The following is a 21,502-nucleotide window of genomic DNA, read 5'->3' on the forward strand; positions in this document are numbered from 1 at the left end:
CTGTCCACAACCTCAAACAGTCACACTCCAAACTCCACTATGGCCAAGACCAAAGAGCTGTTGAGGAACACCAGAAACAAAATTGTAGACCTGCACCAGGCTGGGAAGACTGAATCTGCAATAGGCAAGCAGCTTGGTGTGAAGAAATCAACTGTGGGAGCAATTATTAGAAAATGGAAGACATACAAGACCACTTATAATCTCCCTCCATCTGGGGCTCCATGCAAGATCTCACCCCGTGGTGTCAAAATGATCACAAGAACGGTGAGAAAAAATCCTAGAACCACACGGGGGGTCCTAGTGAATGACCTGCAGAGAGCTGGGACCAAAGTAACAAAGTCTACCATCAGTAACACACTACACCACCAGGGACTCAAATCATGGAGTGCCAGACGTGTCCCCCTGCTTAAGCCAGGAGGAATGGGCCAAAATACCAGCAACACTGTGTGAAAACCTTGTGAAGACTTACAGAAAACGTTTGACTTCTGTCATTGCCAACAAATGGTATACAAGGGTATTGAGATTAACTTTTCTTATTGACCAAATACTTATTTTCCACCATAATTGGTAAATAAATTCTTTATAAATCAGACAATGTGATTTTATGGATTTTTTCTCATTCTGTATCTCATAGTTGAGGTTATAACCTATGATGGAAATGACAGCCTCATCATTATAAGGGGGAGAACTTGCACAATTGGTGGCTGACTAAATACTTTTTTGCCCCACTGTATATTGGGTGGTTACCTCCATAATTTCAATGGAAACAATGTATATTAGCCCTTCATCATGATGAGTCGGCCATACCCATTAGATTTATGTTGGCCAAATGTGCCAATTTTGGTAAAATTGGATGACCATCTAATGTGTATGGGGCCTTCCAAGTCACCCACGGTATTGGATGGCAGAGAACAGATGGGTTAGACATATTAGAGTTTAACATGCCTGATACAGTTGTTCTCAGGGGTTATAAACTGCTGCTCCATCCAGAATACATGGACGCTCGGCCAAGGGGGGAAACCATTGTTAGTTTCCACTGGGTGCAGCTCCGAGAGAACAAAGGGTTGGTCACCCAGCAGGCATCATCTGCCATCGGGGTGAGTATGCAGGCAACATACGCATTAGGGGGTTGAGCTGGCACATATCTAATGTGTACGGCCAGTTATCCAAGGTAACCATGGGGGAGGCTGTAATAGAGGTCGGCGTTTATGAACCTTTTCTCACCAGTCTGTTTTAGGTCCAACGTTCTGTGCTGAGTCATATATATATATGTTTTAAGGAGGTTTAAACACCAGTTTTCTGATACAGAGCTCCAAATCCTTTGCAGAGACATGTATACAGATTTATAATTGAATTTAATGCACTAACAGTATGGAGTAAGTCCTCAGCTCCCCCTAGTGGTGGCTGCAGGTAGCCAGAATTTTGAAATTTTACTTTAAGCTCCAACTACTATACAGATTGGAGAATTGATGCAGAACATTGGGCCTAGTTAAATAAATATTACAATGATGGTAAGGGAGGTGAGGGATAGACACTTTAAGACATATATGGATCAGTTCAGCATCAGTGGACATGACAATTAGATTTATTTTTCCTCTTCAACAAAATGTTTCTCCTTTACCCCTGTGGCCACCACAGCAAAGAACAGTTCTGGGAGGAAGGTCCTGACATAAAGTGCAGCCTTGGGGATGGGATTGGCCAAGAACACTTCCTGTTTCCTTCTGCTGACTGTGCGGAGGACTTCCTCAGCCACCTCCACAGGGTGGACACCATAAGACAGTTTTCTGAAAAAGACTACAATAAAAATATGATTATTAATATAATAATTCATCCATTCCATCCTCTATTGGTGGCACAACCCACCCGCAGCCTTACATTTCCAGATGGAGGCCTCCCAGTTCCCGGGCTGGGGCTGGACGTGGTATGACCGGATAAAGGTTGGACTGACTGTACTGACAAACACATCGAACTCCTCCACTTCAGCCCTCAGACAGTCGAAGAAGCCCTGGATGGCATGTTTGGACGCTGCATCTGGATAAACCAAATCCAAAGTCTAAGCCAGTCTAAGCCGCCCACCATTACTATAACCAAAACAAAGGCCAATACTCACAGGCCGCACGGAAGGGAACCCCCAGTTTTCCTTGTATGTTGTTTACTAGAACAATCTGTCCCGTCCTTCGAGAAATCATATGAGGAAGAATCGCTGCGGAGGAAAGTGACCGTCAGATACATTACTATATATCACAAAAATCACATTCCCTCCTTACTAAAGGCGTCCAGACAATAGTTATTGGCCAAATGTTACTTCTATAGAAACAGTTTCTTCCATCCTCCCAATACACATGTATGCTCACTTCAGCCAAGAGTGCATGTGTTTTCAATGAGGGTTTCCTCTGTCCTCCTGCCTCCAGACTACTCTGTCCCCTTTGTCTCCTCCACCAGAAACCTCTGTCCTCCTCTTTCCAGGCCCCTCTGTCCTCCTCCAGACTTCTCTGTCCACATCCTCCACACTCCTCTGTCCTCCTCCTTCAGACTCCTCTGTCATAATTCTCATTGCCACTATCCTCCTCCAGACTTCTGTCTTCCTTCTCCAGATTCCTCCCTCTGACTCTTCTGTCCCCCTCCTCCAGACCCCCCTGTCCTCCTCCTCCAGACTCCTCTATCTGACTCCTTTGTCCCCCTCCTCCTCCTCCAGAACCCTCTGTCCCCCTCCTCCTCCAGACTCCTCTGTCCCCCTCCTCCAGACTCCTCTGTCCTCCTCCTCCAGACTCCTGTCCCCCTCCTCCAGACTCCTCTGTCCTCTCCTCCTCCAGACTCCTCTGTCCTCTCCTCCTCCAGACTCCTCTGTCCTCTCCTCCTCCAGACTCCTCTGTCCTCTCCTCCTCCAGACTCCTCTGTCCTCTCCTCCTCCAGACTCCTCTGTCCTCTCCTCCTCCAGACTCCTCTGTCCTCTCCTCCTCCAGACTCCTCTGTCCTCTCCTCCTCCAGACTCCTCTGTCCTCCTCCTCCAGACTCCTCTGTCCTCCTCCTCCAGACCCCTCTGTCCTCTCCTCCTCCAGACTCCTCTGTCCTCTCCTCCTCCAGACTCCTCTGTCCTCTCCTCCTCCAGACTCCTCTGTCCTCTCCTCCTCCAGACTCCTCTGTCCTCTCCTCCTCCAGACTCCTCTGTCCTCCTCCTCCAGACTCCTCTGTCCGCCTCCACCAGACTCCTCTGTCCTCCTCCTCCAGACCCCAATCCTTTGTCAGGAAAGATATGGCACATGCCTGTGTATAAAAAATGCTTTTCCAGTCTTGCCAAAATCAGCAGGTTCAGCTGGCTTTACTGTTATGTGAACGGAAGCCTTAAGTCTGAATGTGTTCCCCATTGTTTCATAGATTCTGTATTTTGTCTTGATTCTTATTTTATACGCTGTTAAAGGGGTACTCGGGTGGAAAACTGATTTATTTTTTTTTAAATCAACTGGTGCCAGAAAGTCAAACAGATTTGTAAATTACTTCTATTAAAACATCTTAATCCTTCCATTACTTATCAGTTGCTGTATGCTCCACAGGAAGTCCTTTTCTTTTAGAATTTCCTTTCTGTCTGGACACCTCTGTCCATATCAGGAACTGTCCAGAACAGGATAGGTTTGCTATGGGTATTTGCTCCTACTCTGGACAGTTCCTAAAATAGACAGAGGTGTCAGCAGAGAGCACTGTGGTCAGACAGAAAAGAAATCCAAAAAGAAAAAAGAACTTCATGTAGAGCATACAGCAGCTTATAAGTACTGGAAGGATTAAGATTTTTAAATTGAAGTAATTTACAAATCTTAATCCTTCCAGTACTTATCAGCTGCTGTATAATATAATATATCTACTGTATGTTCTGTAACATATTTGGGGTTAATTACCTTTGATTAAGGTTATGGGGCCAAAATAGTTTGCATCCATGATCTTCTTGTCCAGCTCTAGGGTGACGCTCTGAGCGGGGCCCTTGATCTTCATACTGGCGTTATTGATCAACACGTCCACGCAGCCGTAACAATCCAGGATTTCTTTGCCCATAGCTTCAATGTCGTTGACATCACTAATGTCCAGGAGAACTAGCTTGGGGGTAAAGGTCTATGGGGCAAGGGGTAAAAATGACCAGGGTCAATGTCTATGTTTCTGGCATCCATTTATAATAGTTCTAAACTAGTAGGGACCTACCACACTGGGGTCAGCAACGCTGATCAGAGCATCGTGTAGCGCTTCGAGTTTCTCCCACGTTTTTCCACAAAGAACCAGACGCGCGCCTGAGGCATGAAAAACTCTGGAACATTCTAGAAAACATAAACATTTTCGAGTTACAAATAATTGACCCCCCCCCCCCTACTTTATTCTCTAAAGGTTAAGTCATTGCATTCCGGGCCGGCGCTACCATAAGGAAGCTAAGGCAGCTGCCTTTGGGCACGATGCCGCTGAACCGGAGGGGCGAAAAATTTGAAACTTAACTGCAATCTGACTATTTATTAGTGCTGCCAGGCACCTGCCGAACTGGGGCATCATGGCTGTGTGTGTGTGAGTAGAAGTGGTCTCAAACTGTGGCCCTCCAGATGTTGCAAAACTTCAACTCCCAGCATGCCCGGACAGCCAACGGCTGTCCGGGCATGCTGGGATCTGAAGTTTTGCAACATCTGGTGGGCCACAGTTTGAGACCACTGTTGTAAAGAATCAGATTAAACTGTACTTTGTTTCCAACATATGGTACCTCCATCGGGCGCTGTATTAGCCCCAAGTTTTCCGTTACGCACAGATTTTGTGGCACCACACTGTACATGAAGGTAACTACTGTGACGTATTCAGCCAGACTTCACTAACTCAAACTGTAGGTCACTGAGAGATTAGTGTTCGCAGAGGGTCCCTTGTACAGTTTTATTCTCATCTGGCCAAGATAATACTCCTTCTTGAAGCTGGAAACTGGAGCACGATGCCCTTACAACATGGACTGGAGAAGGCCTTTTGGGCAAAATCCTTCAAACCCTGTACACTGCTGTGATTACCGCACATGCAGTCCAGACCTGTCTCAGATGATGGAACAGGACAGTGACTTGCATGTAGCAGGTAGGTTTACAGGACAGAACTAAACCTAGGACTAACACTTTGGTCTAGGTGTATGTAGGTCTAGCAGGAGCAGAACTAGCCAGACCAAGGTGGGAGAGGAGGCTGGACTAAGAACTTGTCCCACATCCTTTAAGAAGCTTCTACATAGAAACTGGCTGGGGGAGTATCACGTGACCAAGGCATCATTCATCTGATACAAGGCATATGCAGATCTTTAACCCTTACACCTTTGTTACATCTCATTGGATGCTACTTAACGTTTGTAAGTTAATTCACATTATCCCCACATAGAGGATTATACATCAACGAAAACACGGTTACCGGAATGCTACGGTACCACCCCCCTGCCACAAGATACATGACATGGAACGCGACCTCTCACCTTTCCCCAGCCCGGACACTGCGTCAGTGATCACAATCACTTTATTTTTCACCGCCGATCTGGACATCAGTCGCACAACTTCCCGATAAATGTAAATGATGCCACTTATCCCCAATATAAGCAATGGCAAAATTAGGAAAGTGAGGTACCCCATTTTATTTTACCTTAAAACAAAGAGAAAAAAGACATTCATAATTCAAAAATAGCTCAAAAAAAATTTAAAAACTTAATTTTTTATACCTATTTTACACTTTTTTTTTTTTTTACCTATAAACAGTACAAAAACCCAGATGGAAAATTGGAAAATCCAAATCACTAAGAGCAGTCCCGTAGAATATGTCCCTTCTCCCCCCGTACAACAATATTGTTTGCTGATGCACCATATTGGGGTTAATGTAAAGTATTGAAATTTTCTATTTTTTATGTTTTTTACTGCATTTGCACAAACAAAAAGGTAACAGTAGTATAAATGAAACATGGTAGACATGGGGCCCTTTTACATATTTGCCATTGGGGCCCACATGCTACAAGTTACGCCTCTGCCTACATAGTATACAGATAAAATCAATTTCTATATAGAGAAAGCTCCGCCCAAACCAATGACATCACTGTATCCATCGTGTGATGTCATAACCCCAAGGATCCCCATTATAGCCTATATACAGAGGCATAGCTTGTACCTTCTGAGCCCCGATGCAAAATCTGCAACAGGGCCCAATGTGCCAACGAAAATACTGGTCTCTTATGGGGCAGATGTGTTTTGGGCCCCCTTAGGCACAAGGGCCCCAATGCCACTGCTACCTATAGCTACGCCCCTGCCTATATAACTTCCTATGTACATAGACAGACCCCCCTATGTGTGTTTATTATAGGCCCCCCAAATATTTGGCTCTGAATCTATTCCCTGCACCTCAGTAACACATCACCATCCATATAATACACACGGTCCGGTAACACGTCACCATCCATATAATACACACGGTCCGGTAACACGTCACCATCCATATAATACACACGGTCCGGTAACACGTCACCATACATATAATACACACGGTCCGGTAACACGTCACCATCCATATAATACACACAGTCCGGTAACACGTCACCATCCATATAATACACACAGTCCGGTAACACGTCACCATCCATATAATACACACAGTCCGGTAACACGTCACCATACATATAATACACACAGTCCGGTAACACGTCACCATCCATATAATATACACGGTCCGGAAACACGTCACCATCCATATAATACACACAGTCCAGTAACACGTCACCATCCATATAATACACACAGTCCGGTAACACGTCACCATCCATATAATACACACAGTCCAGTAACACGTCACCATCCATATAATACACGGTCCGGTAACACGTCGCCATCCATATAATACACACAGTCCAGTAACACGTCACCATCCATATAATACACGGTCCGGTAACACATCACCATCCATATAATACACACGGTCCGGTAACACGTCGCCATCCATATAATACACACAGTCCAGTAACACGTCACCATCCATATAATACACGGTCCGGTAACACGTCACCATCCATATAATACACACGGTCCGGTAACACGTCACCATCCATATAATACACGGTCCGGTAACACGTCACCATCCATATAATACACACGGTCCGGTAACACGTCGCCATCCATATAATACACACAGTCCAGTAACACGTCACCATCCATATAATACACGGTCCGGTAACACGTCACCATCCATATAATACACGGTCCGGTAACACGTCGCCATCCATATAATACACACGGTCCGGTAACACGTCACCATCCATATAATACACACGGTCCGGTAACACGTCACCATCCATATAATACACGGTCCGGTAACACGTCGCCATCCATATAATACACACGGTCCGGTAACACGTCACCATCCATATAATACACACGGTCCGGTAACACGTCACCATCCATATAATACACACAGTCCAGTAACACGTCACCATCCATATAATACACACGGTCCGGTAACACGTCACCATCCATATAATACACACAGTCCAGTAACACGTCACCATCCATATAATACACACGGTCCAGTAACACGTCACCATCCATATAATATACAGTCCGGTAACACGTCACCATCCATATAATACACGGTCCGGTAACACGTCACCATCCATATAATACACACGGTCCGGTAACACGTCACCATCCATATAATCCACACAGTCCGGTAACACGTTACCATCCATATAATACACACAGTAACACGTCACCATCCATATAATACACACAGTCCAGTAACACGTCACCATCCATATAATACACACAGTCCAGTAACACGTCACCATCCATATAATACACACAGTCCGGTAACACGTCACCATCCATATAATACACACAGTCCAGTAACACGTCCCCATCCATATAATACACACGGTCCAGTAACACGTCACCATCCATATAATACACACAGTAACACGTCACCATCCATATAATACACACGGTCCGGTAACACGTCACCATCCATATAATACACACAGTCCGGTAACACGTCACCATCCATATAATACACACGGTCCAGTAACACATCACCATCCATATAATACACGGTCCGGTAACACGTCACCATCCATATAATACACACAGTCCGGTAACACGTCACCATCCATATAATACACGGTCCGGTAACACGTCGCCATCCATATAATACACACAGTCTGGTAACACGTCACCATCCATATAATACACACAGTCCGGTAACACGTCACCATCCATATAATACACACAGTAACACGTCACCATCCATATAATACACACAGTCCGGTAACACGTCACCATCCATATAATACACACGGTCCGGTAACACGTCACCATCCATATAATACACACGGTCCGGTAACACGTCACCATCCATATAATACACACAGTCCGGTAACACGTCACCATCCATATAATACACACAGTCCGGTAACACGTCACCATCCATATAATCCACACAGTAACACGTCACCATCTATATAATACACACAGTCCGGTAACACATCACCATCCATATAATACACACAGTCCGGTAACACGTCACCATCCATATAATACACACGGTCCGGTAACACGTCACCATCCATATAATACACACAGTAACACGTCACCATCCATATAATACACACGGTCCGGTAACACGTCACCATCCATATAATAAACACAGTAACACGTCACCATCCATATAATACACACAGTCCGGTAACACGTCACCATCCATATAATACACACAGTAACACGTCACCATCCATATAATACACACGGTCCGGTAACACGTCACCATCCATATAATCCACACGGTCCGGTAACACGTCACCATCCATATAATACACACGGTCCGGTAACACGTCACCATCCATATAATACACAGAGTCCGGTAACACGTCACCATCCATATAATACACACAGTAACACGTCACCATCCATATAATACACACAGTAACACGTCACCATCCATATAATACACGGTTCGGTAACACGTCCCCATCCATATAATCCACACGGTCCGGTAACAAGTCACCATCCATATAATACACACAGTCCGGTAACACGTCACCATCCATATAATACACACGGTCCGGTAACACGTCACCATCCATATAATACACACAGTCCGGTAACACGTCACCATCCATATAATACACACGGTCCGGTAACACGTCACCATCCATATAATACACACAGTCCGGTAACACGTCACCATCCATATAATACACACAGTCCGGTAACACGTCACCATCCATATAATACACACAGTCCGGTAACACGTCACCATCCATATAATACACACAGTCCGGTAACACGTCACCATCCATATAATACACACAGTCCGGTAACACGTCACCATCCATATAATACACACAGTCCGGTAACACGTCACCATCCATATAATACACACAGTCCGGTAACACGTCACCATCCATATAATACACACGGTCCGGTAACACGTCACCATCCATATAATACACACAGTCCGGTAACACGTCACCATCCATATAATACACACAGTAACACGTCACCATCCATATAATACACACAGTCCGGTAACACGTCCCCATCCATATAATCCACGCGGTCCGGTAACACGTCCCCATCCATATAATCCACACGGTCCGGTAACACGTCACCATCCATATAATACACACAGTCCGGTAACACGTCACCATATATATAATCCACACAGTCCGGTAACACGTCACCATCCATATAATACACGGTCCGGTAACACGTCACCATACATATAATACACACAGTCCGGTAACACGTCACCATATATATAATCCACACAGTCCGGTAACACGTCACCATCCATATAATACACACAGTCCGGTAACACGTCACCATATATATAATCCACACAGTCCGGTAACACGTCACCATCCATATAATCCACACAGTAACACGTCACCATCCATATAATACACACGGTCCGGTAACACGTCACCATCCATATAATACACACGGTCCAGTAACACGTCACCATCCATATAATACACACAGTAACACGTCACCATCCATATAATACACACAGTCCAGTAACACGTCACCATCCATATAATACACACAGTAACACGTCACCATCCATATAATACACACGGTCCGGTAACACGTCCCCATCCATATAATACACACAGTCCGGTAACACGTCACCATCCATATAATCCACGCGGTCCGGTAACACGTCCCCATCCATATAATCCACACGGTCCGGTAACACGTCACCATCCATGTAATACACACAGTCCGGTAACACGTCACCATCCATATAATACACACGGTCCGGTAACACGTCACCATCCATATAATACACAGAGTCCGGTAACACGTCACCATCCATATAATACACACAGTCCGGTAACACGTCACCATATATATAATCCACACAGTCCGGTAACACGTCACCATCCATATAATACACACAGTCCGGTAACACGTCACCATCCATATAATACACACAGTCCGGTAACACGTCACCATCCATATAATACACACAGTCCGGTAACACGTCACCATCCATATAATACACACGGTCCGGTAACACGTCACCATCCATATAATACACACGGTCCGGTAACACGTCACCATCCATATAATACACACAGTCCGGTAACACGTCACCATCCATATAATACACACAGTAACACGTCACCATCCATATAATACACACAGTCCGGTAACACGTCCCCATCCATATAATCCACGCGGTCCGGTAACACGTCCCCATCCATATAATCCACACGGTCCGGTAACACGTCACCATCCATATAATACACACAGTCCGGTAACACGTCACCATATATATAATCCACACAGTCCGGTAACACGTCACCATCCATATAATACACACAGTCCGGTAACACGTCACCATATATATAATCCACACAGTCCGGTAACACGTCACCATCCATATAATCCACACAGTAACACGTCACCATCCATATAATACACACGGTCCGGTAACACGTCACCATCCATATAATACACACGGTCCAGTAACACGTCACCATCCATATAATACACACAGTAACACGTCACCATCCATGTAATACACACAGTCCAGTAACACGTCACCATCCATATAATACACACAGTCCGGTAACACGTCACCATCCATATAATACACACAAACCGGTAACACGTCACCATCCATATAATACACACAGTCCGGTAACACGTCACCATCCATATAATACACACAGTCCGGTAACACGTCACCATCCATATAATACACACAGTCCGGTAACACGTCACCATCCATATAATACACACAGTAACACGTCACCATCCATATAATCCACACAGTCCGGTAACACGTCCCCATCCATATAATCCACGCGGTCCGGTAACACGTCACCATCCATGTAATACACACAGTCCGGTAACACGTCACCATCCATATAATACACACGGTCCGGTAACACGTCACCATCCATATAATACACAGAGTCCGGTAACACGTCACCATCCATATAATACACACAGTCCGGTAACACGTCACCATACATATAATACACACAGTCCGGTAACACGTCACCATACACATAATACACACGGTCCGGTAACACGTCACCATACAAATAATCCACACGGTCCGGTAACACGTCGCCATACATATAATCCACACGGTCCGGTAACACGTCGCCATCCATATAATCCACACAGTCCGGTAACACGTCACCATCCATATAATACACACAGTAACACGTCACCATCCATATAATACACACAGTCCGGTAACACGTCACCATCCATATAATACACACAGTCTGGTAACACGTCACCATCCATATAATACACACAGTCCGGTAACACGTCACCATCCATATAATACACACGGTCCGGTAACACGTCACCATCCATATAATCCACACAGTCCGGTAACACGTTACCATCCATATAATACACACAGTAACACGTCACCATCCATATAATACACACAGTAACACGTCACCATCCATATAATACACACAGTCCGGTAACACGTCACCATCCATATAATACACACAGTCCGGTAACACGTCACCATCCATATAATACACACAGTCCAGTAACACGTCACCATACATATAATACACACAGTAACACGTCACCATCCATATAATACACGTGGTCCGATAACACGTTACCATCCATATAATACACACAGTAACACGTCCCCATCCATATAATACACACAGTCCGGTAACACGTCACCATCCATATAATACACACGGTCCGGTAACACGTCACCATCCATATAATACACACAGTCCGGTAACACGTCCCCATCCATATAATACACGTGGTCCGGTAACACGTCACCATCCATATAATACACACAGTCCGGTAACACGTCCCCATCTATATAATACACACAGTCCGGTAACACGTCACCATCCATATAATACACGTGGTCCGATAACACGTCACCATCCATATAATACACGTGGTCCGATAACACGTCACCATCCATATAATACACACAGTAACACGTCCCCATCCATATAATACACACAGTCCGGTAACACGTCCCCATCCATATAATACACGTGGTCCGATAACACGTCACCATACATATAACACACGGTCCGGTAACACGTCACCATCCATATAATACACTCGGTCCGGTAACACGTCACCATCCATATAATACACACAGTCCGGTAACACGTCACCATCCATATAATACACACGGTCCGGTAACACGTCACCATCCATATAACACACGGTCCGGTAACACGTCACCATCCATATAATACACACGGTCCGGTAACACGTCCCCATCCATATAATCCACACAGTAACACGTCACCATCCATATAATACACACAGTCCGGTAACACGTCACCATCCATATAATACACACAGTCCGGTAACACGTCACCATACATATAATACACACGGTCCAGTAACACGTCACCATCCATATAATACACACAGTAACACGTCACCATCCATATAATACACACAGTCCAGTAACACGTCACCATCCATATAATACACACAGTAACACGTCACCATCCATATAATACACACAGTAACACGTCACCATCCATATAATACACACGGTCCGGTAACACGTCACCATCCATATAATACACACAGTCCGGTAACACGTCACCATCCATATAATACACACAGTCCGGTAACACGTCACCATCCATATAATACACACAGTCCGGTAACACGTCACCATCCATATAATACACACAGTCCGGTAACACGTCACCATCCATATAATACACACAGTCCAGTAACACGTCACCATCCATATAATACACACAGTCCGGTAACACGTCACCATCCATATAATACACACGGTCCGGTAACACGTCACCATACATATAATACACACAGTCCGGTAACACGTCACCATCCATATAATACACACAGTCCGGTAACACGTCACCATCCATATAATACACACAGTAACACGTCACCATCCATATAATACACACAGTCCGGTAACACGTCACCATCCATATAATACACACAGTCCGGTAACACGTCACCATCCATATAATCCACACAGTCCGGTAACACGTCACCATCCATATAATACACACAGTAACACGTCACCATCCATATAATACACGGTCCGGTAACACATCCCCATCCATATAATACACACGGTCCGGTAACACGTCACCATCCATATAATACACACAGTAACACATCACCATCCATATAATACACACGGTCCGGTAACACATCCCCATCCATATAATACACACAGTCCGGTAACACGTCCCCATCCATATAATACACACAGTAACACGTCACCATACATATAATACACACAGTCCGGTAACACGTCACCATCCATATAATACACACAGTCCAGTAACACGTCACCATCCATATAATACACACAGTCCGGTAACACGTCACCATCCATATAATACACACAGTCCGGTAACACGTCACCATCCATATAATACACACAGTCCGGTAACACGTCACCATCCATATAATACACACAGTCCGGTAACACGTCACCATCCATATAATACACACAGTCCGGTAACACGTCACCATCCATATAATACACACAGTCTGGTAACACGTCCCCATCCATATAATACACACGGTCCAGTAACACGTCACCATCCATATAATACACACAGTAACACGTCACCATCCATATAATACACACGGTCCGGTAACACGTCACCATACATATAATACACACGGTCCGGTAACACGTCACCATACATATAATACACACGGTCCGGTAACACGTCACCATCCATATAATACACACGGTCCGGTAACACGTCACCATCCATATAATACACACAGTCCGGTAACACGTCACCATCCATATAATACACACGGTCCGGTAACACGTCCCCATCCATATAATACACACAGTAACACGTCACCATCCATATAATACACACAGTCCGGTAACACGTCACCATCCATATAATACACACAGTAACACGTCACCATCCATATAATCCACACAGTCCGGTAACACGTCACCATCCATATAATCCACACAGTCCGGTAACACGTCACCATCCATATAATACACACAGTAACACGTCACCATCCATATAATACACGGTCCGGTAACACGTCCCCATCCATATAATCCACACGGTCCGGTAACACGTCACCATACATATAATACACACAGTCCGGTAACACGTCACCATACATATAATACACACAGTAACACGTCACCATCCATATAATACACACAGTCCGGTAACACGTCACCATCCATATAATACACACAGTAACACGTCACCATCCATGTAATACACACAGTCCGGTAACACGTCACCATCCATATAATACACACGGTCCGGTAACACGTCACCATCCATATAATACACAGAGTCCGGTAACACGTCACCATCCATATAATACACACAGTCCGGTAACACGTCACCATACATATAATACACACAGTCCGGTAACACGTCACCATACACATAATACACACGGTCCGGTAACACGTCACCATACAAATAATCCACACGGTCCGGTAACACGTCGCCATACATATAATCCACACGGTCCGGTAACACGTCGCCATCCATATAATCCACACAGTCCGGTAACACGTCACCATCCATATAATACACACAGTAACACGTCACCATCCATATAATACACACAGTCCGGTAACACGTCACCATCCATATAATACACACAGTCTGGTAACACGTCACCATCCATATAATACACACAGTCCGGTAACACGTCACCATCCATATAATACACACGGTCCGGTAACACGTCACCATCCATATAATCCACACAGTCCGGTAACACGTTACCATCCATATAATACACACAGTAACACGTCACCATCCATATAATACACACAGTAACACGTCACCATCCATATAATACACACAGTCCGGTAACACGTCACCATCCATATAATACACACAGTCCAGTAACACGTCACCATCCATATAATACACACGGTCCGGTAACACGTCACCATCCATATAATACACAGAGTCCGGTAACACGTCACCATCCATATAATACACACAGTAACACGTCACCATCCATATAATACACACAGTCCGGTAACACGTCACCATCCATATAATACACACAGTCCAGTAACACGTCACCATCCATATAATACACACAGTCCGGTAACACGTCACCATCCATATAATACACACAGTCCGGTAACACGTCACCATCCATATAATACACACAGTCCGGTAACACGTCACCATCCATATAATACACACAGTCCGGTAACACGTCACCATCCATATAATACACACAGTCCGGTAACACGTCACCATCCATATAATACACACAGTCTGGTAACACGTCCCCATCCATATAATACACACGGTCCAGTAACACGTCACCATCCATATAATACACACAGTAACACGTCACCATCCATATAATACACACGGTCCGGTAACACGTCACCATACATATAATACACACGGTCCGGTAACACGTCACCATACATATAATACACACGGTCCGGTAACACGTCACCATCCATATAATACACACGGTCCGGTAACACGTCACCATCCATATAATACACACAGTCCGGTAACACGTCACCATCCATATAATACACACGGTCCGGTAACACGTCACCATCCATATAATACACACAGTCCGGTAACACGTCCCCATCCATATAATACACACAGTAACACGTCACCATCCATATAATACACACAGTCCGGTAACACGTCACCATCCATATAATACACACAGTAACACGTCACCATCCATATAATACACACAGTAACACGTCACCATCCATATAATCCACACAGTCCGGTAACACGTCACCATCCATATAATACACACAGTAACACGTCACCATCCATATAATACACGGTCCGGTAACACGTCCCCATCCATATAATCCACACGGTCCGGTAACACGTCACCATACATATAATACACACAGTCCGGTAACACGTCACCATACATATAATACACACAGTAACACGTCACCATCCATATAATACACACAGTCCGGTAACACGTCACCATCCATATAATACACACAGTAACACGTCACCATCCATATAATACACACAGTCCGGTAACACGTCACCATCCATATAATACACACAGTCCGGTAACACGTCACCATCCATATAATACACACAGTCCGGTAACACGTCACCATCCATATAATACACACGGTCCGGTAACACGTCACCATCCATATAATACACACGGTCCGGTAACACGTCACCATCCATATAATACACACAGTCCGGTAACACGTCACCATCCATATAATACACACAGTCCGTCAACACGTCACCATCCATATAATACACACAGTAACACGTCACCATCCATATAATACACACGGTCCGGTAACACGTCACCATCCATATAATACACACAGTCCGGTAACACGTCACCATCCATATAATACACACAGTCCGGTAACACGTCACCATCCATATAATACACGGTCCGGTAACACGTCACCATCTATATAATACACACAGTCCGGTAACACGTCACCATCCATATAATACACACAGTCCAGTAACACGTCACCATCCATATAATACACACGGTCCGGTAACACGTCACCATCCATATAATACACACGGTCCGGTAACACGTCACCATACATATAATACACACAGTCCGGTAACACGTCACCATCCATATAATACACACAGTCCAGTAACACGTCACCATCCATATAATACACACAGTCCGGTAACACGTCACCATCCATATAATACACACAGTCCGGTAACACGTCACCATCCATATAATACACACAGTCCGGTAACACGTCACCATCCATATAATACACACAGTCCGGTAACACGTCACCATCCATATAATACACACAGTCCGGTAACACATCACCATCCATATAATACACACAGTAACACGTCACCATCCATATAATACACACAGTCCGGTAACACGTCACCATCCATATAATACACACAGTCCGGTAACACGTCACCATCCATATAATACACACGGTCCGGTAACACGTCACCATCCATATAATACACACGGTCCGGTAACACGTTACCATCCATATAATACACACGGTCTGGTAACACGTCACCATCCATATAATACACACAGTCCGGTAACACGTCACCATCCATATAATACACACGTCCGGTAACACGTCACCATCCATATAATACACACAGTCCGGTAACACGTCACCATCCATATAATACACGGTCCGGTAACACGTCACCATACATATAATACACACAGTCCGGTAACACGTCACCATCCATATAATACACACAGTCCGGTAACACGTCACCATCCATATAATACACACGGTCCGGTAACACGTCACCATCCATATAATACACACGGTCCGGTAACACGTCACCATACATATAATACACACGGTCCGGTAACGCGTCACCATACATATAATACACACAGTCCGGTAACACGTCACCATCCATATAATACACACAGTCCGGTAACACGTCACCATACATATAATACACACAGTAACACGTCACCATACATATAATACACACAGTCCGGTAACGCGTCACCATACATATAATACACACAGTCCGGTAACACGTCACCATCCATATAATACACACGGTCCGGTAACACGTCACCATACATATAATACACACGGTCCGGTAACACGTCACCATACATATAATACACACAGTCCGGTAACACGTCACCATACATATAATACACACAGTCCGGTAACGCGTCACCATACATATAATACACACAGTCCGGTAACACGTCACCATACATATAATACACACGGTCCGGTAACGCGTCACCATACATATAATACACACAGTCCGGTAACACGTCACCATACATATAATACACACAGTCCGGTAACACGTCACCATCCATATAATACACACAGTCCGGTAACACGTCACCATACATATAATACACACGGTCCGGTAACACGTCCCCATCCATATAATACACACAGTCCGGTAACACGTCACCATCCATATAATACACACAGTCCGGTAACACGTCACCATACATATAATACACACAGTCCGGTAACACGTCACCATACATATAATACACAATACAGTAATAAACTCGTATTATACTCACAGTAAGTGACTGTTTTCTGCAGTAAAGATCACACAGTCCTTGAGCGGTGTCCCCGGCCCAGGAAGGATATAAATAGGAGTCAGCTGTGAAGAAGCCCCTCAGTATAATCCAGAGAGGGGGCTGGCATGGCGGCATCGAGTTTCACATCACTCTGAGGGCTCCGGCCTATACCATCCGGAGAGGGCACCATGGCTTCAACCAAATAGATAGATAGACAGATTATAGATATGAGATAGATAGATATGAGATAGATATGAGAGAGAGAGATATATGAGATAGATATGAGATAGATATGAGAGAGATAGATATGAGATAGATATGAGAGAGAGAGAGATATGAGATAGATATGAGATAGATATGAGATAGATATGAGATAGATATGAGATAGATATGAGATAGATATGAGATAGATATGAGAGAGATAGATATGAGAGAGATAGATATGAGATAGATATGAGAGAGATAGATATGAGATAGATATGAGAGAGAGATATATGAGATAGATATGAGATAGATAGATAGATATGAGATAGATATATAGATAGATATGAGAGAGATAGATATGAGATAGATATGAGATAGATACATAGATAGATAGATAGAACCAAGGTGAAGCAGCAAATCCAAAAGGCGTCCAGGTGATGTGGGTGTAAGCGGGCCCAATCGCAGCCCTGGTCACTGGCGGCATTAATCAACACAAGTAGAAAGCTTCCCACAACCTCCATTATCAGGTGAAAAGCAGTGCAGTTTATTTCCTCATATGTGGCAGCAACGTTTCGCCTGTCTGCAGTCTTTATCAAGCATACAGAAGTGACCAGAGTCCTGGTATTTATGTGTGAACACAAAACACAAAATCAATTACAGGGTAATTATAGCAAATCAAGGTGAAAAAGATAAAGAAGCAGTGATCCAGTGTAAAAACATATATAGATATATGCGTGCAATGAAATACAATGTGTTTAGTGTTATTACATTTACATATCACCAAACCGATCACAGTGAAAATATAATCATGATAAAATACGTATCTACAAGAGAATTAAAAACAATGGCGGAGGAGGGGTTAAAAAACACGCACCACATGTGTAAGTAATCACGGCAACGCGTCTGTGACAGGTTGTATCCAGACACTCACTGCCTCTTAAACATAAAAAATGTGATGCGGCCTATTGGATTTGCGCATCATGGTAACCAAGAGACCAAAATCAGATCCAGGTCTGCGCGCACACACTGTGCTATCGGAATCCTCTTACAAAATATATATATGTGGAGCTAAGTGCAAATCGCACCATCTGAATACATACATAGAAAATGTCTATATGTGGAGCTAAGTACAAATCGCACCATCTGAATACATACATAGAAAATGTCTATATGTGGAGCTAAGTGCAAATTGCACCATCTGAATACATACATAGAAAGTGTCTACATGTGGAGCTAAGTACAAATCGCACCATCTGAATACACACATAGAAAGTGTCTACATGTGGAGCTAAGTACAAATCGCACCATCTGAATACACACATAGAAAGTGTCTACATGTGGAGCTAAGTACAAATCGCACCATCTGAATACATACATAGAAAGTGTCTATATGTGGAGCTAAGTGCAAATCGCACCATCTGAATACATACATAGAAAGTGTCTATATGTGGAGCTAAGTGCAAATCGCACCATCTGAATACATACATAGAAAATGTCTATATGTGGAGCTAAGTGCAAATCGCACCATCTGAATACATACATAGAAAATGTCTATATGTGGAGCTAAGTGCAAATCGCACCATCTGAATACCTACATAGAAAGTGTCTATATGTGGAGCTAAGTGCAAATCGCACCATCTGAATACATACATAGAAAATGTCTATATGTGGAGCTAAGTGCAAATCGCACCATCTGAATACATACATAGAAAATGTCTATATGTGGAGCTAAGTGCAAATCGCACCATCTGAATACATACATAGAAAATGTCTATATGTGGAGCTAAGTGCAAATCGCACCATCTGAATACATACATAGAAAATGTCTATATGTGGAGCTAAGTGCAAATTGCACCATCTGAATACATACATAGAAAGTGTCTACATGTGGAGCTAAGTACAAATCGCACCATCTGAATACATACATAGAAAGTGTCTATATGTGGAGCTAAGTGCAAATTGCACCATCTGAATACATACATAGAAAGTGTCTATATGTGGAGCTAAGTGCAAATCGCACCATCTGAATACATACATAGAAAGTGAATATTTAAGACGGGACTGGTGACCAAGGTCTAACCTCAGCTTGCACCCACTGACCAACTTCAGTGTGCTGCTCCACCTGCTCGTCTAGATATGAGATAGATAGATATGAGATAGATTAGATAGATATGAGATAGATTAGGTAGATAGTATCCGGAAAATGGGCAGCACTGTAACTGTGAGGTGGTGCAGGCTGGAACAACCTGGTCAGGGTCAAATAAATCCATAATGAAATCAGCAGCAAACAAAAGTATGTGGAATGGTTTGGCTTTATTCACCAGACATCACAAACACCGTTTCAGCCGTCTCTCATGGCCTTTACCACACAGTGGGTTATACACAGTGCAGAGTGTATATATATATATATATATATATATATATATATCATTCTGGTGATGACCAATTAGTGTTGTAATAATTAATAAACAGACATAATAGTGAAAAAACATAAGATCACATGTCACAAACCAAAATCAAAACAATTCATCACTCTCCGAGGTCTGTGCGATGCGAAAAAAAGTGCACAGAAAACTTCACCAGACAAATTATAGTCCATAAGTCCATATTTCATATAGTATATACAGGTGAGGGTGATAATAATGTGTACCTCTGCGTCACAGAAGGGGTGCTGGCTTGCATGCATCTCCATTGTGTTTCCAGGGACGCCGTCGGGTATCTCATACGTCCGCACGTAT

At 43.9% G+C, this 21,502-nt stretch overlaps 1 protein-coding gene across 2 annotated transcripts; it reads right to left on the reverse strand.

Annotated features, from left to right (window-relative positions):
- Positions 1 to 716: 716 nt before the first annotated feature.
- Positions 717 to 18,791, reverse strand: DHRS7C (dehydrogenase/reductase 7C). 2 transcript variants are annotated; one of them, XM_056550118.1, is made up of 7 exons: positions 18,561 to 18,791; positions 5,465 to 5,628; positions 4,189 to 4,301; positions 3,891 to 4,101; positions 2,111 to 2,203; positions 1,876 to 2,031; positions 717 to 1,794 (listed from the first exon to the last, which is right to left on the reverse strand). In XM_056550118.1, the coding sequence occupies exons 2-7, from the start codon at positions 5,616 to 5,618 to the stop codon at positions 1,586 to 1,588; spliced, it is 936 nt and encodes a 311-aa protein (XP_056406093.1). In that variant the 5' UTR covers positions 5,619 to 5,628; positions 18,561 to 18,791; the 3' UTR covers positions 717 to 1,585. The 2 variants fall into 2 exon arrangements, with proteins under 2 accessions (XP_056406093.1, XP_056406095.1); XM_056550120.1 differs by lacking the exon at positions 18,561 to 18,791 and having other exon boundaries at positions 5,465 to 6,472.
- Between the last annotated feature and the right edge of the window lie 2,711 nt (positions 18,792 to 21,502).

This window comes from Hyla sarda, chromosome 13 (assembly GCF_029499605.1).
Source record: "Hyla sarda isolate aHylSar1 chromosome 13, aHylSar1.hap1, whole genome shotgun sequence".
NCBI classification, from domain to species: domain Eukaryota; kingdom Metazoa; phylum Chordata; class Amphibia; order Anura; family Hylidae; genus Hyla; species Hyla sarda.

What these genes read in the sequence shown, in the direction of transcription:
- DHRS7C (XM_056550118.1), bottom strand. Translation starts at nt 5,618, where the DNA reads ATGGGGTACCTCACTTTCCTAATTTTGCCATTGCTTATATTGGGGATA. An exon ending in GCGTTGCTGACCCCAGTGTG is followed by an intron (nt 4,102 to 4,188) that starts GTAGGTCCCTAC and finishes CTTGCCCCATAG; the next exon opens with ACCTTTACCCCCAAGCTAGT. An exon ending in CCCCATAACCTTAATCAAAG is followed by an intron (nt 2,204 to 3,890) that starts GTAATTAACCCC and finishes TTTCCTCCGCAG; the next exon opens with CGATTCTTCCTCATATGATT.